Consider the following 23720-nt stretch of genomic DNA (forward strand, 5'->3'; position numbering starts at 1 on the left):
AAAATAGTGAAAAAGGCCGCGGCCGCGCGGGATAGCTAGTTACAGGCTATAGCACTACATAGTTTGAGTAGGACAGAGCATTCCAGTACACAGATTAGGCTACATCCTAGATGGACTTTTCTCATTTCTTCAAGATGTTCTAAACATCAATCTGGCGCCCAGCATGGTTATCAAGGAAGACTGAAGTTCAGCTTACTTGCTTCAACTCAGCTGAATAAAAGCTAACAAACGAGAGAACAGTCACTCAGAACTTGCAATTTAGAATTATAACACAGAGAAAAAAGAGACTTTTTTGCACAATTACAGAACACAAGAATGCAAACAGCTAGTACTATACAGAGAAAGAAGTTGTAACTGCTGCTATTGGTTTGCAAATAAAGTGAACTCAAACACACACTAGTATATGTCAAGATTAGTAGAGGGTACTAGCATCAGATCTGATTTAGATGTATAGTAGAATCAGATTAGTAGAGGATACTAGTATATGTTAACATTTGAGAAGCCAGTGACATTCAGTAGACACCAGCACTGCAATTAATTTCAGAAAGGTCATTAGGCAGACAAAAATATCAGTCCACTAACCTTCAAACTATACTAGATTGTCACTTTTTTTTTGGTTAGGATAAATTCCAAGAATTTCGCATGACAGGGGAATAACCATAACCTAACATTAGATAGAACAAACAGAAAATTTTGGTTGGGATAAATTCCAAGAATTTTTTTAACAGCACCATGTATGAAGCAGAGAAACCTTTCACTGGTGTAGTGGTATTTGAGGATTACAAACAACAGCAATCTTCTTGAACAGCACGCAAGTCCAGATCTCAAGGGGATAATCAGATAACTACCTTGGCATGTTCTTCTCAAACAACATCAATCTTCTTCTTCTTCTTGCAGCCAGACCTTGGGAGTTCATGTCGAGGTCGCTTCTTGCGAGCATTGCCGGTGACGGCCATAGTGGAGGTAGACGGCAGCGCTGCTGGGGCGGGCATGGAGGAGATGAATAGCTGCTCTGGTCCGGCAGTGGAGGAGTTGGAAGGCGGCGCTGGTGCAGTCATGGGGGAGGTGGACTGCGGCACTCGTGCAGCCCTGGAGGTGGGCGGTGGCGCTGGTGCGGCTACGATGGAGGTGGAAGGCGGCGCTGCGGCGTCCATGGAGATGATGGATGTCGGCGCTGCGGCTTCCATGGGGTAGGTGGACGGCGGCACTAGACCGGCCATGGGGAAGGTGGACGCGGCGCGGTGGCGGCAGCGTACCCTACCATCGTGCGAAGAGGGGAACGACAGAACAAGGCAGAAGATAGGAAGGAAGAATTAAAGTGGGTTATGCGGAAGACATGGGTCAGCCCACTTAGCCCACTTTCTAAATCGCAGGTTACGCGGGTGTCAACGAATACAGATTAAGTGGACTTTTACGCGGGCGCCGTGGACGGCCCGTGTCCACTTGCAGCCTGAGTGCCTGTGCACCCCTTCCACCAGAATGAGCGAGAACGGTGGGGACAAGGGGAGGCCGTCGTTCCTGGCGACGCCATCGTTGCTGGCAAGGGAGCGGCGTCAACACCCAAGGCAGTAGCAGGAGCGGCCATCATCTGCGAACACATTGCCCCCATTTCCTTCCTGCCACTCCTCGCCGCCAGCGCGCGCGTCCCCAGGGCCACCGGGCATGAGCGCTTGGGAGCGCCACGCTCGCGTCCATGAACGACTCCTCCGTCGCGGTCTCTAAGTAGGCCGCCGGCGCAGCCACGGGCACGAGCTCCTCTCGTCGTGGTCTCCGAAAAAATTCCGCCGGACCAGCTCGACATGAAGCGGAGAAAGTGAACCCATGGGAGGAGTGGATAGGATTCTTTCGGTAGCGTGTCCGTTCGGCCCGAACGCGAACCAAATATGACGTGGCACTGTATTACCGCTTTAAAATTCGTGAATCGCGATGGAGGGCGGTAGAAGAGCTCGGACCGAGTTGATAAGTGCTACACGTGTGACACTTATTATTTAGGTATTTTTTGTTTTACTTAAATGACCATTGTTCGTACTTGAGTGAAGAATTTTCAATGAAGTCCAGCTCGTACGAACGAACGTCTGTCTGTTGGCGGGCAAAACAACGAACGAGGTGCATACTGCAGCTGTCTTTAATTTGGTGATCGCTCGCACGTCAGGTCCCCATCGAGCCTTCCCGTCAAAAGAAAAAAAGCCCTCATCAACCCTGAATCCGACTCCCTTCCAACTCGGATCGATCACCCCAATTCACCCCGTAAATCCATCCACGCACCCCAGGACGAAGCAACGCTTTGTGATCCATCGAGCTAGCTTGGACAAGGCAATCGATCTGGACAGGACACACGGAAGACGTACGCTTAGATCTTCACAAGAGTGGGACGATCGATCGATGGCCGGCAAGCTGACTCCTCCCGATTACGGCTACCCCGACGACGGCGGTGAGCGGCCGCCCTTTGTCCTCATCGATCCAAAGGCCTACTTCGCCGACCGCAGGAACTGCACCACCGCCGTCTGCGAGATGGAGGGCCTCAATCTCAAGGGTCAACTCCAGGTCACCTTCTGCGCCGTCGCCCCGCCGCTCGTCTCCTACTTCTGCGTCCACGCCACCCACATGGACCACACCGAGTTCGCCGTCTCGCCCTACATCATGGCCACAGAGAACGACGGCGGCCTCGTCCTCCTATGCGTCGTCCCCGGTGCCCATTCATGCATGGCCCAGCTTCCCGGATTTCGCCAATACTTTGTCTACGACGCCTTCACCCGCAAAATCCACCACCTCCCGCACCCGGGCTCCCAACACGTGTTCAACCCGCTCTCGCTTACCATTATGCGCAGGTGCAACAAAGGCCCGAAAGGCAAAGGCACCCGCACCCGCACCGGCAACCACAGCAACTTAACCCTCCACCCCCAACACCTTACCCTACGCCCCCATGTGCATGAAGAGCCGGGGCACCATTACTGCGGCAGCTGCAGCTTCGTCGTTGCCGCACAAGCTCATATCTTTTTAGGTGTACCATCTCCTCAGCTCTGCATCTATCAATCTGATACCGGGACCTGGACCAAGAAGCCGGTGGTGCTTGGGTCATGTCCAGAAGACCACTTCACAAGCAAGAAGCTCACCATCGGAGGCCCCGAAGGCACCGTCGCCTGGGTGGATCTCTGGGACGACATCATCTTATGCGACGTGCTAGCCAAACGCCCCAAGCTCACCTACCTGAAGCTGCCACCGCCCATCATGCCCGGCCCCCACGTGGGGTATGGCGAGCCAAGGGCTGTTCGTGACGTTGCCCTCGTGGACAACTCCATCAAGTATGTCGAGATGTTCGTTCACCCCGACAGCAGCTCCTCCGATTCGCAGCATCATCGTTGGGAGGTCGCAGCATGGAGCCTCGGAAATACCACCCACCCCTCGCCCAAGGATTGGCGCTTGGTTTACAAACTCGATTCCGCCCATATAAAGGTTGATGGTTGTGGTGCCACGGCTGCCCACCCAACCTTGTCGACTCTACACGTTGGTCTGCCCACCCTCAGCCTCCAGAATGATCCCATTGTTTACTTCCTCGCCAAGATTGACTACACCACAATGAGACACACAGCTTGGGTGCTTGCTGTTGACATGGAGACCAAGACCGTTAAGAACGTCGCCGAGTTTCCCGCCAAGAGGACTTTTGGTTTAACCAGGGGCTATGTCGCAACTAGGATCTCGGCATATCTCCAGCCTGCTCCAGGTAACTGACCGTGCTCTATTTTCACCCCTGCCTCACTGTATGTTACTTTCAACAATACATTGCTGAACTACCAGATTAATGCATGTTCTTCTTGATGGAGTGGGGACGGCATTACATTGATAGTGGCAGGTTTAGGGTGGATTATCCGAATTAAACCCTCTTGCATTTCTTTACGGAAGGAGTACTTGTTATCTCAGATCAAATGCCAGCAATTTGGGGATGCTAACAGTAAAATTCACACTTCTTATGTGGCATGTAATTTATTTATGCATGCTTACCAAGTCTGTTCTTTTTTCACTAGTCTTCAAGCATGGAAATGTAGAGTAATGGTTGTTGTATTAGCGCTAGTTGTTTGTGGGTCAGTTTTTCTTCGCCAAACTATTACTCAAGACACTTGGAATTTGTTATGCCAGGTACAAAGCGAATGGGGGTGCCGATGCTGAAGTGCCCAAGGAAGAAGCATATGAAAGATGTTGAAGATCCTGAAGATGCCGCCGACGCATGGTGATTTTTTAGTTCATGAGGTTGCTTGGAAGCTGTATGACCTGAGAGTGGTGCTGGGTATCAATGGAGGGGGTTACTGGATTATCATGTCTCACTCTTATGTCTGCTGCTCAGTCCCTTGCTCTGCCATGTCTTGTATTTATTTAAGGCCTCTTTACGCCTCTAGATCCTGTTCAGGAGTTCCTTTGTGTATTGTCTCACCGCCTGCACTACCGGCCTATTTATTATACGAGATGTATTATTAAAATTCTGTATGAACTATATTATGTCAGTTGTAGTAGCCCCTTCTGTTTTCTGTTGCCTTCGGTTAACATCATGACCTGTGGAATTGGCTGTTAACATGATATCATAACCCTATGGAGAGTTGGTTGAGTATTGTTGTTGACATGTGTTCCCAGTGACGCAAAATCTCCACTTGGGTGGGTGGTGAATTTATCAACATTTTGAGCTATGTAGGAAGGGTTTATTGTGATATCAGATTTGTTTGTTTGTGCTTGCAACCTGTTATTTTTCTGTCAGAATTGGTTAGCTGCTTTCTTATTTTCTTGGCGTGTGCTAGCAGTCAACCGGTTCTGCTATTTCTCGGTCGACTGAGAAATAGTGAAGTCTCAGTCAACTGTTTTACCCTTCGGCCTGTGTAACGCTCTTTGTCCAGCCCGTTTGCCTTTTTTCCTTCAGTTTTGCTAGAACTCATCTAAATGAGATATAATTTGGTCTCATTCACCTTTTATAGCCATTGGATGTGATGATATAAGATGCGTGTGTGCTGACATCGGTTGTATATGTTCTTGTTTTCAAAGTGAATGAGACCAAACTATATCTCATCTAGATGAGTTCTAGGTACTCCCTTTTTCCTTTGCTCCCATCGGCCTTGGTTCTGTAGGGGCCTAGGGAGTGTTTGTTGGGCTTAGTACGTAGGTGGTCGATGGGTCTTTTTCTCGTTTTCTTTTTTGTTTGTTTTTGGGGGCGATTCAGAGGGGAACGGGCAGATATGTGTGCTCCCGTCGATGGGTGACGCTGGTGATGGAGTAATTTATCTCTGTTATTATCCGCTCTCTGTTTTGTCTCTTTTTTTTTGTTTTTTGGTTCGAGTAGTTGCATGTCTTCTAACCCGACCCGCAACTAGACTTTTTTGTTATGTCGAAGGGGGCGCCAGTAGAGGGGGCGGGCCAGTTGCAAGCCCAACAACAACCCCGCAACTGCAAGTGCCGCACCCGACAGCAGCTGCATGTCCCCAAACATGGTTGCAACTAGACTTTCTTTTGTCGGAGGAGGCGGCGGAAGAGGGGGCGGACTAGTTGCATGTCCGACTCTAGGCATGCAACTACAAGTGTCGCACCCGACCGCAACTGCATGTCTTCTACTTCGACCGCAACTAGATTTTTTTTGTTCTGCCGGAGGGGGCGCCGATAGAGGGGGGGGGCAGTTGCAAGCCCGACAACCCCGTAACTGCAAGTGCCGCACCCGACCGCAACTGCATGTCCGCGAACATGGTTGCAACTAGACTTTCTTTTGTCGGAGGGGGCGGCGGAAGAGAGGGCAGGCCAGTTGCATGTCCGACTTTAGGCATGCAACTGCAAGTGTAGCAGCCGACCGCAACTGCATGTCTTCTAACCAACCCCAACTGGACTTTTTTGTTGTGTCGGAGGGGGCTGGCCAGTTGCAAGCCTGACAACAGCCCTGCAACTGCAAGCGCCACACCCGACCGAAACTGCATGTCCCTCAACATGCTTGCAACTGAGCTTTTGTTTTGTCGGAGGGGGCGGCGGGAGAGAGGGCTGTTGGAAATATGCCCTAGAGGCAATAATAAAAGTGTTATTATTATATTTCTTTGTTCATGATAATAGTCTTTTACTCATGCTATAACTATATTATCCGGAAATCGTAATACACGTGTGAATACATAGACCACAATATGTCCCTAGTGAGCCTCTAGTTGACTAGCTCGTTGTGATCAACAGATAGTCATGGTTTCCTGGCTATGGACATTGGATGTCGTTGATAACGGGATCACATCATTATGAGAATGATGTGATGGACAAGACCCAATCCTAAGCCTAGCACAGATCGTGTAGTTCGTATGCTAAAGCTTTTCTAATGTCAAGTATCTTTTCCTTAGACCATGAGATTGTGCAACTCCCGGATACCGTAGGAATGCTTTGGGTGTACCAAACGTCACAACGTAACTGGGTGGCTATAAAGGTGCATTACAGGTATCTCCGAAAGTGTCTGTTGGGTTGGCACGAATCGAGACTGGGATTTGTCACTCCGTGTAAACGGAGAGGTATCTCTGGGCCCACTCGGTAGGACATCATCATAATGTGCACAATGTGATCAAGGAGTTGATCACGGGATGATGTGTTACGGAACGAGTAAAGAGACTTGCCGGTAACGAGATTGAACAAGGTATCGGTATACCGACGATCGAATCTCGGGCAAGTACAATACCGCTAGACAAAGGGAATTGTATACGGGATCGATTGAGTCCTTGACATCGTGGTTCATCCGATGAGATCATCGTGGAACATGTGGGAGCCAACATGGGTATCCAGATCCCGCTGTTGGTTATTGACCGGAGAACGTCTCGGTCATGTCTGCATGTCTCCCGAACCCGTAGGGTCTACACACTTAAGGTTCGATGACGCTAGGGTTATAAAGGAAGTTTGTATGTGGTTACCGAATGTTGTTCGGAGTCTCGGATGAGATCCCGGACGTCACGAGGAGTTCCGGAATGGTCGGGAGGTAAAGATTTATATATGGAAAGTTGTTGTTCGGGTTCCGGAAAAAGTTCGGGTTTTTTCGGTATTGTACCGGGAAGCTTCCAGAAGGTTCCGGAGGATTCCGGAGGGGTCCGGAGGTCCGGAAATTGTTCCACCACGTCCAATACAGTAGCATGGGCTGTAAGGGGGCGCCCTAGCCTAAATGGGCCAGGGGCACCAGCCCCCCCAAGGCCCATGCGCATGGGAAGGGGGAAACCCTAAAGGGGGAGGCCTCCACTTGACTTGGGAGGCACTCCTCCCCCCTTGGCCGCCCCCTTAGATGGGATCTAGGGCTGGCCGCACCCTTTGGGGTGGGAAACCCTAAAGGGGGCGCAGCCCCCCCTTCCCCCTATATATAGTTGAGGTTTGGGGCTGCTAAACACATGAGAACCTCTCCCTCTTGGTGCAGCCCTGCCTCTCTCCCTACTCCTCCTCTCCCGCGGTGCTTGGCGAAGCCCTGCAGGATTGCCACGCTCCTCCATCACTACCACGCCGTTGTGCTGCTTCTGGATGGAGTCTTCCTCAACCTCTCCCTCTCTCCTTGCTGGATCAAGGCGTGGGAGACGTCACCGGGCTGTACGTGTGTTGAACGCGGAGGTGCCGTCCGTTCGGCACTAGGATCTCCGGTGATTTGGATCACGACGAGTACGACTCCTTCAACCCCGTTCTCTTGAACGCTTCCGCTTAGCGATCTACAAGGGTATGTAGATGCACTCTCCTTCCCTCGTTGCTAGTTTCTCCATAGATAGATCTTGGTGACACGTAGGAAAATTTTGAATTTCTGCTACGTTCCCCAACAGTGGCATCATGAGCTAGGTCTATTGCGTAGATTCTTTGCACGAGTAGAACACAAAGTAGTTGTGGGCGTTGATGTTGTTCAATATGCTTACCGTTACTAGTCCAATCTTGTTTCGACGGTATTGTGGGATGAAGCGGCCCGGACCGACCTTACACGTACTCTTACGTGAGACAGGTTCCACCGACTGACATGCACTTGGTGCATAAGGTGGCTAGCGGGTGCCAGTCTCTCCCACTTTAGTCGGAACGGATTCGATGAAAAGGGTCCTTATGAAGGGTAAATAGCAATTGGCATATCACGTTGTGGTTTTGCGTAGGTAAGAAACGTTCTTGCTAGAAACCCATAGCAGCCACGTAAAACATGCAAACAACAATTAGAGGACGTCTAACTTGTTTTTGCAGGGTATGCTATGTGATGTGATATGGCCAAGAAGAATGTGATGAATGATATGTGATGTATGAGATTGATCATGTTCTTGTAATAGGATTCACGACTTGCATGTCGATGAGTATGACAACCGGCAGGAGCCATAGGAGTTGTCTTAATTTATTGTATGACCTGCGTGTCATTGAACAACGCCATGTAATTACTTTACTTTATTGCTAACCGGTAGCCATAGTAGTAGAAGTAATAGTTGGCGAGACAACTTCATGAAGACACGATGATGGAGATCATGATGATGGAGATCATGGTGTCATGCCGGTGACGATGATGATCATGGAGCCCCGAAGATGGAGATCAAATGGAGCTATATGATATTGGCCATATCATGTCACTACTATATAATTGCATGTGATGTTTATCATGTTTATGCATCTTGTTTACTTAGAACGACGGTAGTAAATAAGATGATCCCTTACAACAATTTCAAGAAGTGTTCTCCCCTAACTGTGCACCGTTGCTACAGTTCGTCGTTTCGAAGCACCACGTGATGATCGGGTGTGATAGATCCTTACGTTCACATACAACGGGTGTAAGACAGATTTACACATGCAATACACTTAGGGTTAACTTGACGAGCCTAGCATGTACAGACATGGCCTCGGAACACGGAGACCGAAAGGTCGAGCATGAGTCGTATAGTAGATACGATCAACATGAAGATGTTCACCGATGATGACTAGTCCGTCTCACGTGATGATCGGACACGGCCTAGTTGACTCGGATCATGTAATCACTTAGATGACCAGAGGGATGTCTATCTGAGTGGGAGTTCATAAGATGAACTTAATTATCTGAACATAGTCAAAAGACCTTTTGCAAATTATGTCGTAAGCTCGCGCTTTAGTTCCACTGTTTAGATATGTTCCTAGAGAAAATATAGTTGAAAGTTGATAGTAGCGATTATGCGGACAGTAGAAAGCTTATGTCCTTAATGCACCGCTCAGTGTGCTGAACCCCAAACGTCGTTTGTGGATGTTGCGAACATCGGACATACACGTTTTGATAACTACGTGATAGTTCAGTTAAACGGTTTAGAGTTGAGGCACTAAAGACGTTTTCGAAACATCGCGGAACATATGAGATGTTTCAAGGGCTGAAATTGGGATTTCAGGCTCGTGCCCACGTCAAGAGGTATAAGACCTCCGACGATTTTCTTAGCCTGCAAACTAAGGGAGAAAAGCTCAATCGTTGAGCTTGTGCTCAGATTGTCTGAGTGCAACAATCACTTGAATCGAGTGGGAGTTGATCTTCCAGATGAGATAGTGATGTTTCTCCAAAGTCATTGCCACCAAGCTGCTAGAGCTTCGTGATGAACTATAACATATCAGGGATAGATATGATGATCCTTGAGGTATTCACGATGTTTGACACCGCGAAAGTAGAAATCAAGAAGGAGCATCAATTGTTGATGGTTGGTGAAACCACTAGTTTCAAGAAGGGCAAGGGCAAGAAGGGATACTTCATGAAACGGCAAATCAGCTGCTGCTCTAGTGAAGAAACCCAAGGTTGAACCCAAACCCGAGACTAAGTGCTTCTGTAATAAGGGAACAACCACTGGAGCAGAATTACCCTAGATACTTGGTAGATGAGAAGGCTGGCAAGGTCGATAGAAGTATATTGGATATACATTATGTTAATGTGTACTTTACTAGTACTCCTAGTAGCACCAGGGTATTAGATACCGGTTCGGTTGCTAAGTGTTAGTAACTCGAAATAAAAGCTACGGAATAAACGGAGACTAGCTAAAGGTGAGCTGACGATATGTGTTGGAAGTGTTTCCAAGTTGATGTGATCAAGCATCGCACGCTCCCTCTACCATCGAGATTGGTGTTAAACCTGAATAATTGTTATTGGTGTTTGCGTTGAGCATAGACATGATTGGATTATGTCTATCGCAATACGGTTATTCATTTAAGGAGAATAATGGTTACTCTATTTATTTGAATAATACCTTCAATGGTCTTGCACCTAAAGAATGGTTTATTGAATCTCGATCGTAGTGATACACATTTTCATGCCAAAAGATAGTAATGATAGTACCACTTACTTGTGGCACTGCCATGTAAGTCATATGGTATAAAACGCATGAAGAAGCTCCATGTTGATGGATCTTTGGACTCACTCGTTTTTGAAAAGTTTGAGACATGCGAACCATGTCTATTGGTGTATACGCATGAAGAAACTCCATGCAGATGGATCATTTGGACTCACTTGATTTTGAATCACTTGAGATATGCAAATCATACCACATGGGCAAGATGACTGAAAAGCCTCGTTTTCAGTAAGATGGAACAAGATAGCAACTTGTTGGAAGTAACACATTTTGATGTGTGCAGTCCAATGAGTGCTGAGGCATGCAGTGAATATCGTTATGTTCTTACTTCACAGATGATTCGAGTAGATGTTGAAAATATTTACTTGATGAAACACAAGTCTGAATTATTGAATGGGTCAAGTAATTTCAGAGTGAAGTAGAAGATCATTATGACAAGAGGATAAAATGTCTATGATATGATCATAGAGATGAATATCTGAGTTACGAGTTTTGGCACGCAATTAAGACATTGTGGAAATTGTTTTACAATTAATACCACCTGGAACACCATAGTGTGATGGTGTGTCCGAACATCATAGTTGCACCCTATTGGATATGGTGGGTACCATGATGTCTCTTATCGAATTACCACTATCGTTCATGGGTTAGGCATTAGAGACACCCGCACTCACTTTAATAGGGTACCACGTAATTCCGTTGAGATGACACCGGTTTAGAGAAACCTATGCTGTCATTTCTTAAAGGTTTGGGGCTGCGACGCTTATGTGAAAAAGTTTCAGGTTGATAAGCTCGAACCCAAAGCGGATAAAATGCATCTTCATAGGACACCCAAAACAGTTGGGTATACCTCCTAATTCAGATCCGAAAGCAACATGGATTGTTTCTTGAATCGGGTCCTTTCTCGAGGAAAGGTTTCTCTCGAAAAGTTGAGTGGGAGGATGGTGGAGACTTGATGTGGTTATTGAACCGTCACTTCAACCAGTGGGTATCAGGGCACAGGAAGTTGTTCATGTGGCACCTACACCAATTGAAGTAGAAGCTTATGATAGTGATCATGAAGTTTCGGATCAAGTCACTGCCGTACCTCGTAGGGTGACAAGGATGCGTACTACTTCAGAGTGGTACGGTAATCCTGTCTTGAAGGTCATGTTGCTAGACAACAATGAACCTACGAGCTATGGAGAAGCGATGGTGGGCCCAAATTCCGACAAATGGTTAAGAAACCATGAAATCCGAGATAGGATCCATGTATCAGAACAAAGCATGGACTTTGGCGGACTTGCCCAATGATCGGCAGGCCATTTGATAAATGGATCTTTTAAGAAGAAGACGGACGTGGATGGTAATGTCACCATCTATGAAGCTCGACTTGTGGCGAAGAGTTTTTCACAAGTTCAAGGAGTTGACTACGATGAGTTTTTTCTCATCCGTGGCAATGCTTAAGTCCGTCGGAATCATGTTAGCATAAGCAGCATTTATGAAATCTGGCAGATGGATGTCAAAACGAGTTTCCTTACCAACTTTCGTAAGGAAAGGTTGTATGTGATACAATCAGAAAGGTTTTGTCGATCCTAAGGATGCTAAAAGGTATGCTAGCTCCAGCAATCCTTCTAAGGACTGGAGTAAGCATCTCGGAGTTGGAATGTGCGCTTTGATGAAATGATCAAAGATTTTGGGTTTATACAAAGTTCATGAGAAACTTGTATTTCCAAAGAAGTGAGTGGGAGCACTATAGAATTTCTGATGAATATATGTTGTCGACATATCATAGATCAGAGATGACGTAGATTTTCTAGAAAGCATATAGGGTTATTTGAAAGGTGTTTTTCAATAGAAAACCTGGATTAAGCTACTTGAACATTGAGCATCAAGATCTATAAGGATAGATCAAAATGCTTAATAATACTTTCAAATGAGCACATACCTTGACATGATCTTGAAGGTGTTCAAGATGGATCAGTCAAAGAAGAAGTTCTTGCCTGAGTTGTAAGGTACGAAGTTAAGACTTAAAGCTCGACCTCGGCAGAAAAGAGAGAAAGGACGAAGGTCGTCCCCTATGCTTTAGACGTAGGCTCTACAGTATGCTATGCTGTGTACCGCACCTGAAGTGTGCCTTGCCATGAGTCAGTCAAGGGGTACAAGAGTGATCCAAGAATAGATCACAGTACAGCGGTCAAAGTTATCCTTAGTAACTAGTGGACTAAGGAATTTTCTCGGTTATGGAGGTGATAAAGAGTTCGACGTAAAGAGTTACGACGATGCAAGCTTAACACCTATCCGGATAGCTCTGAGTAGAGATACCGGATACGTATAATGGAGAAACAATTTAGAATAGCTCCAAGTAGAACAGTTATTTGGAATAGCTCCAAATAGAGCGTGGTAGCTGCATCTAGGAGATGACATAAAGATTTGTAAAGCACACACGGATCTGAAAGGTTCAGACCCGTTGACTAAAACCTCTCTCACAAGCAACATGATCAAACCCAGAACTCATTGAGTGTTAATCACATAGTGATGTGAACTAGATTATTGACTCTAGTAAACTCTTTGGATGTTGGTTACATGGCGATGTGACCTGTGAGTGTTAATCACATGGCGATGTGAACTAGATTATTGACTCTAGTGCAAGTGGGAGACTGTTGGAAATATGCCCTAGAGGCAATAATAAAAGTGTTATTATTATATTTCTTTGTTCATGATAATAGTCTTTTATTCATGCTATAACTGTATTATCCGGAAATCGTAATACACGTGTGAATACATAGACCACAATATGTCCCTAGTGAGCCTCTAGTTGACTAGCTCGTTGTGATCAACAGATAGTCATGGTTTCCTGGCTATGGACATTGGATGTCGTTGATAACGGGATCACATCATTAGGAGAATGATGTGATGGACAAGACCCAATCCTAAGCCTAGCACAAGATCGTGTAGTTCGTATGCTAAAGCTTTTCTAATGTCAAGTATCTTTTCCTTAGACCATGAGATTGTGCAACTCCCGGATACCGTAGGAATGCTTTGGGTGTACCAAACGTCACAACGTAACTGGGTGGCTATAAAGGTGCATTACAGGTATCTCCGAAAGTGTCTGTTGGGTTGGCACGAATCGAGACTGGGATTTGTCACTCCGTGTAAACGGAGAGGTATCTCTGGGCCCACTCGGTAGGACATCATCATAATGTGCACAATGTGATCAAGGAGTTGATCACGGGATGATGTGTTATGGAACGAGTAAAGAGACTTGCCGGTAACGAGATTGAACAAGGTATCGGTATACCGACGATCGAATCTCGGGCAAGTACAATACCGCTAGACAAAGGGAATTGTATACGGGATCGATTGAGTCCTTGACATCGTGGTTCATCCGATGAGATCATCGTGGAACATGTGGGAGCCAACATGGGTATCCAGATCCCGCTGTTGGTTATTGACCGGAGAATGTCTCGGTCATGTCTGCATGTCTCCCGAACCCGTAGGGTCTACACACTTAAGGTTCGATGACGCTAGGGTTATAAAGGAAATTTGTATGTGGTTACCGAATGTTGTTCGGAGTCCCGGATGAGATCCCGGACGTCACGAGGAGTTCCGGAATGGTCCGGAGATAAAGATTTATATATGGAAAGTTGTTGTTCGGGTTCCGGAAAAAGTTCGGGTTTTTTCGGTATTGTACCGGGAAGCTTCCAGAAGGTTCCGGAGGATTCCGGAGGGGTCCGGAGGTCCGGAAATTGTTCCACCACGTCCAATACAGTAGCATGGGCTGTAAGGGGGCGCCCTAGCCTTAATGGGCCAGGGGCACCAGCCCCCCCAAGGCCCATGCGCATGGGAAGGGGGAAACCCTAAAGGGGGAGGCCTCCACTTGACTTGGGAGGCACTCCTCCCCCCTTGGCCGCCCCCCTTAGATGGGATCTAGGGCTGGCCGCACCCTTTGGGGTGGGAAACCCTAAAGGGGGCGCAGCCCCCCCTTCCCCCTATATATAGTTGAGGTTTGGGGCTGCTAAACACATGAGAACCTCTCCCTCTTGGTGCAGCCCTACCTCTCTCCCTACTCCTCCTCTCCCGCGGTGCTTGGCGAAGCCCTGCAGGATTGCCACGCTCCTCCATCACCACCACGCCGTTGTGCTGCTGCTGGATGGAGTCTTCCTCAACCTCTCCCTCTCTCCTTGCTGGATCAAGGCGTGGGAGACGTCACCGGGTTGTACGTGTGTTGAACGCGGAGGTGCCGTCCGTTCGGCACTAGGATCTCCGGTGATTTGGATCACGACGAGTACGACTCCTTCAACCCCGTTCTCTTGAACGCTTCCGCTTAGCGATCTACAAGGGTATGTAGATGCACTCTCCTTCCCTCGTTGCTAGTTTCTCCATAGATAGATCTTGGTGACACATAGGAAAATTTTGAATTTCTGCTACGTTCCCCAACAAGGGCGGGCCAGTTTGCATGTCCGATACTGGGCATGTAACTGCAAGTGTCACCCTCGCCCACAACTACATGTCTTCTTACCCGACCGCAATTGGACTCTTTTTCTGTCGAAGGGGGCGCCGGTAGAGAGGGTGGGCCAGTTGCAAGCCCGACAACAGCCCCGCAATTGCAAGTGCCGCACCCGACCACAACTGCATGTCCCCCAACATGCTTGCAACTGGACTATTGTTTTGTAGGAGGGGGCAGAGGGAGAGGGGGCAAGCCAGTTTGCATGTCTGACACTAAGCATGCAACTACAAGTGTCACCCCCGACCGCAACTGCATGTCTTCTAACCCGACCGCAATTGTACTTTTTTGTTCTGTCGAAGGGGGTGCCGGTAGAGGGGGCGGGCCAGTTGGAAGTCCGACAACTGCCCCTCAACTACAAGTGTCGCACCCGACCGCAACTGCATGTCCCCCAACATGCTTGCAACTAGACTTTTGTTTTGTCAGAGGGGGTGCTGGGAGAGGGGGCGGCTAGTGTGCATGTGTGGCACTAGGCATGCAACTGCAAGTGTCACCCCCGACCGCAACTGTGTGTCTTCTAACCCGGTCGCAACTAAACTTTTTTGTTCTGTCGAAGGGGGCGCCAGTAGAGGGGGCGGGCGCGCGGTGTGGGTCTGTTTTTTACTAAAGAACTAAAGCCGTGTCATGATTTTTGAATTAGAGTTTCTATCATGTACCCCTTACTCTCTTTTTTCATTGTCTTTTTTGTTCTACCACGTTGACTGTTCCCCAGTAAAAACCCAACATTTACCCCTTTCGCATTTTATTTTATTTTAGCAAAATCACTTCTACTACTTCTAGCATTCTATCACTTCTAGTTATTTTTGGGATTTCTTAGCTTTGTGTGTCTACTGGTGTGTAATACTAATACGGTAGCAGACCATTTCTCTTTCTTTCTTGGTCACGTGGGAGCGCATTTTCCTTTTCCAACCTGGGATATTTGTCTGGCCATTCGTTTCTTCTGTTGTTTTTAAATGTTTCTGCAAAAACACACACACGAGCCAGCCCAAAGCAATCAAGCCCACGGAAAATAACAAATAAAAGACAACCGAGCCCACAAACAAGCCCATCAAGCGAACGACACAAAACTAGCGATCAAACAGGCCAATCACCATGTGGTGACGTCATTCGACTGAGACTTAGCGAAGTCTCAGTCGACTGAGACGTAGACGGACCCTTTACTGAAGTCATCATCTGTTTGGTCGTGCTTGCAATTGCAATGTTGTCTGTAATATCCTTTTGCTGTGCACAGCAAGTACTCGTTTTTGCTGAGAGGACATAGCCTTGACCTTGAGATAGTGTTGTTGATTTTATTTTTGAAAAAATAAACAGAAGCTAAACAGACATGTTTGCAATTGATAGTTACTGGTAAGTCTTTGCTTGGACAGTTCCCAGGTTCACCATAATAATCGGTTACATTCAACAGTTAGTTCTATTGTTTCCATGATTTAAGGTGTGATGCACGTGCAAAACAATACTCCCTCTATGAACAAATCTAAGACTAGGTCACATTTGTTTACAGAGGTGGTAGCTTTCAGGGAATTGACCTCACAGTACAAAACACTATTTTAGGTCACATTTGTTTACAGAAGAGGTAGTAGCTTTCAGGGAATTAACCTCACAGTACAAAACACTACTATATGCCTGTTATGCTCGCTAAGATTAAGATAAGTTCTTAGTGACTATGCTCAATTCCGTAGGCCGAAACTTCATTTTAAATTTGAAAATTGGTGACTTTTGAAGATGATTCCCAAGACATGGCAAGGAATGCTAGGAACTCTTCTGTCAAGAAAGCGGAAAAGCTTTTTCACGACCGATGCCCGATCCCAATCTCTCTTCCCCCAAAATCCTAATCTTTCTCCCCCTGATTTTAAGGTGGGCCGAGGCAGAGCACTCGTCGGGCGGCGGAGCTCCGGCAGCATAGCGGCAGGGTCGGGTGAACGCGCAGGATTGGAAGCCACTTCGTGCCGGGGCCATGAGCTCGTGGCTAGGGGCGAGCTGCCGGACAGTTGCGACGGCCAGGGAGGAGGGAGGCCGCCTTGTGGTGGCGAGCCACCACCTCGGAGGAGGCAGGCTACGGGGCTGGGAGGGGGGCTGATTGCAAAGTAGGATCTCGCATATCTCAAAGTGTAATTGATTGAATCACCATATGAGATACCCATAGATAGTGTAGGGTTTAGGGTGGATAATCTGATCTTGACCTAAAAACACACTGAGCCATCATAGTAATACCTGTGCTGCAGATGCGGCATAGGATAGGAGATACGACACTGCAGCTATATGTACGTACACGTATGCTTGAGATCTCAGCTACAGCTGTATGTACGTATGCTTACAAAACTACAAATATACGTTCCCCTCTCTCAAACGAAAAAACAAGCTACAGCTGTACGTGCGTTCCATTCTCAAAGGTTGATTTTTTTCAGAATGGTCGTTGCTCTATCTATATTGCCGAGTATATCTGTGGCAGTCTGAATGTTTACCCGTTTAGGCGTGCCTGGTGGTGAAGCCATGGATTTCAGTATCCAACTTCTTCTATGGTGATCCAGCACAAATGAGAGAACCTAATATGGAGGAAAGACAAGAAGTGAGCGCACGTCATCGCTCTGGAGCCCGTTTGGGTCACATTTTTTTTGACCGGTCATTGACTGGGCAGTCCGTGCGGATGTTTGAGGGGGTTTGAGGCGCCGACTGTAGATTCTCTAGTAAAAGTTAAAAAAAAAAGCTTGCCCGGCTTTTATTTTTTGATTAGCTAAAATGTTGCAGGAATTACAATTTTGGTCATGGGTGTACCAGCCACAAAACACAAATGAACCTCTAAAAAAGAGCTCTCCCAAGGGCCGAGATCTACCTCGGAGGAGCCAAACGGACGGCTCGAGTTTCGTGTAAGCGCACCACCTGTCCACGCCAGCCCGACCCGATGGAAGCCGCCGCCGGCGCCGGCTTCGTCTTGCCCACAACCCGATGCGAACGTTCAGGCCACCACTTCGTCTCGCCGACTTCGTCTCGCGGCCGCGGAAGCAGGACGCGGAGAAGAAGCGACGGCGGGCGGCTCGTATGATAACTTCATCAGCAGGCATGGCTCGTATGATAAGTGTGACCTTGTGTGGCGAGACGTCTACAACTTGTGTTGCAGAGATAAAATGAAATTGATTGCAAAGGGTGATGCTAACACGGAAATCGGCATTGTGAGGAGCAGAAAGCAAAAGGACCCAGACTTCTTCTTTGAGTACGTGCTCGATAAGGAAGGGCGGTTAAAGATCATGTTCCGGTGCGATGCACAGTCACGGCGGGACTATCAGTTGTATGGAGAGGGGGCATATGCCCCCCTCCTCGGTGCACTTCACCAATCGTTACTTGCATCATGGTCGTCCGCCCACAATGCCGATTAAGACGATAAGGATTATCTTCGAAGGATTGTCTCCCTTATGGTCATTCGCCTTGCGTTTCACATAATCGGTCACTTGATCTGTCCTCAACCGTTTTGGCACGCCCTGCGGCTGCGGGCACGGCGGAGCCGCTAAGGCCGGCGGCTGCAACGTACGGAGCCTACAACCTACGTCGGTTGGGTAGGCTGGCTTGATCCCCTTATACTCCGACTACTCCCACTGCTACCCCGACCACTCGGGGGCGGCGGTGGTTTGGTGGGTTTGGTAGCATTGGCTTGAACTAAAATAATGATATAAACACTTTTATATTTATTTTTACACTACAGAGAGAGGGAGTAGCAAACTTGCAGGTTGCATGCATGGCCCAGCTCGCATTACGACGGAGCGACTGAGTGATACTCCCTCCGTTCCAAATAAGTTCCGTCCGGAACGTTTACTTAATATTGATATTGATGGAAGGCTTGCTTCAACATTCATCTTTGCTTCAACGCATGCACACACAACATTAGTCTTCAATTCATGTTGGCATCCGCACCGCACCAAAAACCACCAAGGACGGTACGCGGTACGGAGTGGAGTAGTACATGGCAACATGCATGCATGTTTAATTTCACTCCGACCCGGGCTGGACTGGGCTGGGCTGGGCTGGGCAGCACTTGGGTAGGCTCCTTTTTACTCCGACTCCCACTGCAATTCGGTTTCATCTCGAATCCATCTCCCCACCCAACCTGGATCCATCGCGCCCCATAAATCCATCCACACACACCCGCCGACACGAAGCAACGATCTTGTGATCCATCCAGCTTGAACAAGGCAATCGATTTGGGATCGATTCACGGCGACCTTGCAGACTGGGTGGATCGATGGCCGGCAAGCCGACACCTCCCGATTACGGCTGCCCCGACGACGGCGGCGAGCGGCCGCCCTTTGTCCTCATCGATCCAAAGGCCTACTTCGCCGACCGCAAGAACGCCACCACCGCCTTCTGCGATATGAAGGCCCCCAAGCTCAAGGGCCAACTCCAGGTCACCTTCTGCGCCGTCGCCCCGCCGCTCGTCTCCTAGTTCTGCGTCCACGCCACCCACATGGACCACACCGAGTTCGCCGTATCGCCCTTCATCGTGGCCACCGAGACCGACGGCGGCCTCGTCCTCCTATGCGTCGTCCCCGGTAAGCGTCCAACCGATGCCCAGCTTCTCCGAAATCGCCAATACTTCGTCTACGACGCCTGCTACTGCCAACTTTACCACCTCCCGCACCCTGGCCCACAACACGAAATCAACGGCTTCTCGCTCGCCATCATGCGCGAGCCCAACAAAGGCACCGGCACCGGCAACCTACGCCCCCATGGACAGGCAGAGTTCGGTCACTTCGTCGTTGCCGCACAAGCTCACTTATTCTGGGGTAAAAAATCTCCTCAGCTCTGCATCTATCACTCTGCTACCAAGACCTGGAGCAAGAAGCCGGTGGTGATAGATTCATCTCCACAAAAACACTCTACAACCAAGACATTCACCATTGGAGGACCCAAGGGCACCGTGGCCTGGGTGGATCTCTGGCGCAACATCATCTTCTGCGACGTGCTCGCCGGACGCCCCACGCTCAGCTGCCTGAATCTGCCACCGCCCCTCAGGCCCCGCCCCAACGTGGGCGCTGGCAATCCAAGGTCTCATCGCAACATTGCGGTCCTTGGCAACACCATCAAGTATGTCGAGATGCTGCCTCACCCCGACAGAAGCTCCTCTACGCCCCCCTCCCATCGTTGGGAGGTCGCGGCATGGAGCATCCAGAAGGCAAATCGGTCCTGGCCCGAGGACTGGCACACCGAAGGCAACCTCGATTCCACCCATATAAAGGTTGATTCTGGTACCACAGCGGCTACCCTCCCAACCTTGTCGACTCTCCACGTTGGCCTGCCCACCCTCAGCCTGCAGAATGATGCCATTTTTCACTTCCTCGCCAAGATTGACTACCGCCAAAGCGAACACACAGCTTGGGTGCTTGCTGTTGACATGCAGACCAAGACTATCACGCAAGCGGCCGAGTTTCGCGCCGAGAGGACTCTTGGTTTAGCCTGGGGCTTCGACGCAAGTAGCATCTCGGCATATCTCCAAACTGCTCCAGGTAACTGACTCTACTTTATTTTCACCCCTGCCTTGCTCTCTGTTACTTCCAACGATACATGCTAAACTACCAGATTAATCCATGTTCTTCCTGATGGAGTTGGTGACGGAATCGTCATTTCACACACATCGATATTGGGGGGTTCAGGGTGGATAATCCATTGTAAGATATGCTAGGTCATGATGCTATATTCATCTCAAGACTTGTTTGGGGGGGAACATAGGGAGGTTTTGAACACATTATGTTGATATATAGCACTGAGATGTGAGATGATATACATCCAGCTCCAAGTCAAACGCGAGCTATTTGGGGATGCTAACGGTGAAATTCTCACCAGAACAATTCACACTTCTGCCGTGACATATAATTTAAGATATAGGGCGAGCGTTGCATGCTTATCTAGTTTGATCTTTTCTCAGTTGTCATTTCGCATGGAAATATAGGACAATTGTTGTATTAGCGCTGGTTGTTTGTGGACCAGTTCTTCTTTCCCAAACTATTACTGAAGACATGTGGAATTTGACATGCCAGGTACACAGCAAATACCTAAACGACCAGGGGTGCCGTTGCTGAAATCACCTAGCAAGAAGCATACTGGAGATGTTGACGCCATGGTGGCGTGATGTTGCATGGAAGCTGACTATATATGGTAATTCATATGGCATGATGTTGTATGGAAGCTGTATGACCTGAAAATAGTATCGAATTATCATGTTTCTAGGTCACCTTCTGTGTTGTGGCCCGCCGCTCATCTCCTACTTGTACGTCCCAAACTACTACTCACAAGGCAGAGGCACAGGACTTCATTAATATAAATAAGAGCAGGACATAGGGTTTTATTTCCATCAAGAGAGCCCGAACCTGGATAAACATTGTCTCCCATGTCTCTGTTACCATTGACCCGAGATTCACAGTTCGGTACCCCCTACCCCGAGGTCTGCCGGTTTTAACATCGATAACAATCATCATTGTTTTTATGTTAGTAGGATCTGCCAAGAAGGGACAACACCATTCTGATGTTCCTGCAATGAGATCTAGACTGGGGTCGCAGGCAATATCCTCCACCATCTTGCCTCGCCATCGGCAAACTTTGTCCAAACAAGGGCTCCAATCAACTTCTCAGCTTTCGTCTTGGTGGATAAATAAGAATCGGCTTAATGGGATAGTGACAATTAATGGTTCTATTATTCCATCTGATATGAACAATCATATTATCAGGGATCTATATCAAGATATTTTGTAGACACATATTCTCTAGAGCTTTGAGAAAGATATAAAAGATACTAGTTTCAAATGCATAAAATACACAATAGTACATCTACTGATAGGCATCAATCATGAAGAAGATTATTTTTTTTCATTGTTAATTTGCATAGATCTAGCAGAGATTCATTGCAGCCAAAAGTGTTCTCATTGATCGTTAAAAAATGAACATAAATGTTCTTTCCAAATACACATTTAATGTAACATAAATTATATTTGAAAATATAGATGTCAAAAGACTAGCAAATTAATAAAATATTTATGTTAAAAAAATAATTCATATATAATTAGAAAAGTTTTGTATAAATCCAGTGGGGCGGTGCCTAGTGCATTGGGAGAGCCTCAACAGAACATTTCCTGGTCATAAACTGTTTTGCCTCGAGGACAAGGCGGTCGTCATGGCGGCGGCATTGTCAGGACCTGAACCACGCAACTACTGAAGGGGAGGAAAAAGAAGCAAGATGGATTTAGACAAGCAACGACCTAGATGAGAAGTTACCATTTCAGATCGGCTCAACGGCTCGGATGGGTTCCTCACCGTTTCACCCTTTCGTTAAGCTCAGTCACTGCTTTGTAACCATTAAGTGATGTTTATGTTTTACAGCGGTGAGCTGGATCATAGATATAAGCTGAGCTCCGAGGCTGGATCGGGCAAGTCTTGTATTCGATAAATTCATAGGATTAGGTAGAACCCTATCTCTGTACAAAAAGCCGAGTATCTGAACTCCCGAATTCCCTCCTTGTACCTAGTTTGTCCATGAAATTCCACTTATCCGAGTAGAATTTGGTTGTTCTTCGATCTCTGAGGAAATTGGTTCTTACACTCTCTCTGGTGTATGCGTGCGTGCGTGCGGCGGGTGCGCCGGCTTGAAGTTTTCGGCTACGCTGGATCTGCTATTCGAATCCATTTGAGCTCCTAGTTTGAATTATCTACAACTGGTGCAGTATCGGAGGGAGCGAGGGAGGGGATTATGTCGGTGTCCTGGATATGGGGGTATCCAGCCCTGCCTGCCTGGAGCCCACCACGTGGCTTCATCGATGGCCAGGTACGGCCCAGCTTCAACACCAACATCACAAGACCCTCGCGAGGGGCCAAGCCTACACTTGTGGATTATCAGACGGCCATGGTGATGAGATGTGTCACCTCTGCAAGATTCTCTATGAAACTGAATGGTGATTTATCAGAAGGCTTTCTCCCTAGAGGGGGCTTCGACAGGGGGACCCGTTGTCTCTGTATCTCTTTCTCTTCTGTGTAGAAGGCTTCTCAGCGCTACTCAAGCAAGCGCAACAGGAGAAGGAGATTCAGCGGGTATCTTTTGACAGGACGGGACCGAGTATCACACATCTTCTCTTTGCCGATGATAGCATAGTGTTTCTATAAGCCTCTCACTCTAATATGATGAGGCTTAGATCCATTATTCATGTATATGAAGAGGCGTCCAGTCAGAAGGTATGCAAAAATCGTCTATCTTTTTTGGCAAAGGGTGTAGGGAGGAAAGCAAATGTGAGCTGAAAAACGCATTGGGGTTGAATCAGAGGCCCTTAGTGAACGTTGATCTAAGGATGGGTCTTTTAAGCACGTGAAAGAATCATCAAAAGCAAAAGTTGCCGGGTGGAAAGGACAAGGTTTGTCAAAGGCTGCGAGGGAAGTGTTGGTGAAGTCGGGGCTGCAAGCAACACCGACATACCCAATGAGCTGCCTCCAGCTCTCCAAGAAAATGTGATGGAACCTGAAATTTATCTCTTCGAAATTCTGGTGGGGAGCAGTCGATGGGGAACGCAAAGTCCACTAGGTGGCGTGGGATAAAATGTGCACGAGAAAAAGGAAAGGTGGAATGGGGTTCAGAAATTTTGAGATTTTCAACCAAGCTCTTCTAGCAAAGCAGGTGTGGCGGATCATTATGGTGCCAAATTCATTATGCGCAGGGGTGTTAAAAGCTAGATATTTTCAGGAAATGGATATAATGTCAGCCCCTTGTCCACAAGGTTGCTCTTTCACATGGAGAAGTCTAATGCATGGGAGGGATCTGTTAGCACAAGGGTTGGTGTGGAGAGTGGGAGACGGCTCTACAATCAATGTACATAATAGCAATTGGATCCCCAGGGGCAGGGAGCATGACACCACTGGGTGTTGTGTTTGTCCCAAATTTAACCAAGGTGGCAGATTTCCTAAAGGTCCAGTCTTCTGAGTGGGATGTC

General features: G+C 47.8%; 2 protein-coding genes across 2 annotated transcripts; both read left to right on the top strand.

Moving 5' to 3' along the window:
• Positions 1 to 2298: 2298 nt before the first annotated feature.
• On the top strand, positions 2299 to 4537 carry LOC123094190 (uncharacterized). Its single transcript, XM_044516250.1, has 2 exons — positions 2299 to 3721; positions 4135 to 4537. Exons 1-2 carry the CDS (start codon positions 2383 to 2385, stop codon positions 4227 to 4229), a joined length of 1434 nt encoding a protein of 477 aa, XP_044372185.1. The 5' UTR covers positions 2299 to 2382; the 3' UTR covers positions 4230 to 4537.
• A 14210-nt stretch (positions 4538 to 18747) lies between these two features.
• LOC123090545 (uncharacterized) lies at positions 18748 to 21101 on the top strand. The gene is made up of 2 exons (XM_044511853.1): positions 18748 to 20258; positions 20790 to 21101. The coding sequence occupies exons 1-2, from the start codon at positions 19220 to 19222 to the stop codon at positions 20879 to 20881; spliced, it is 1131 nt and encodes a 376-aa protein (XP_044367788.1). The 5' UTR covers positions 18748 to 19219; the 3' UTR covers positions 20882 to 21101.
• Positions 21102 to 23720: the final 2619 nt, after the last annotated feature.

The sequence above is a fragment of the Triticum aestivum genome, chromosome 4B (assembly GCF_018294505.1).
Source record: "Triticum aestivum cultivar Chinese Spring chromosome 4B, IWGSC CS RefSeq v2.1, whole genome shotgun sequence".
Lineage (NCBI taxonomy): Eukaryota > Viridiplantae > Streptophyta > Magnoliopsida > Poales > Poaceae > Triticum > Triticum aestivum.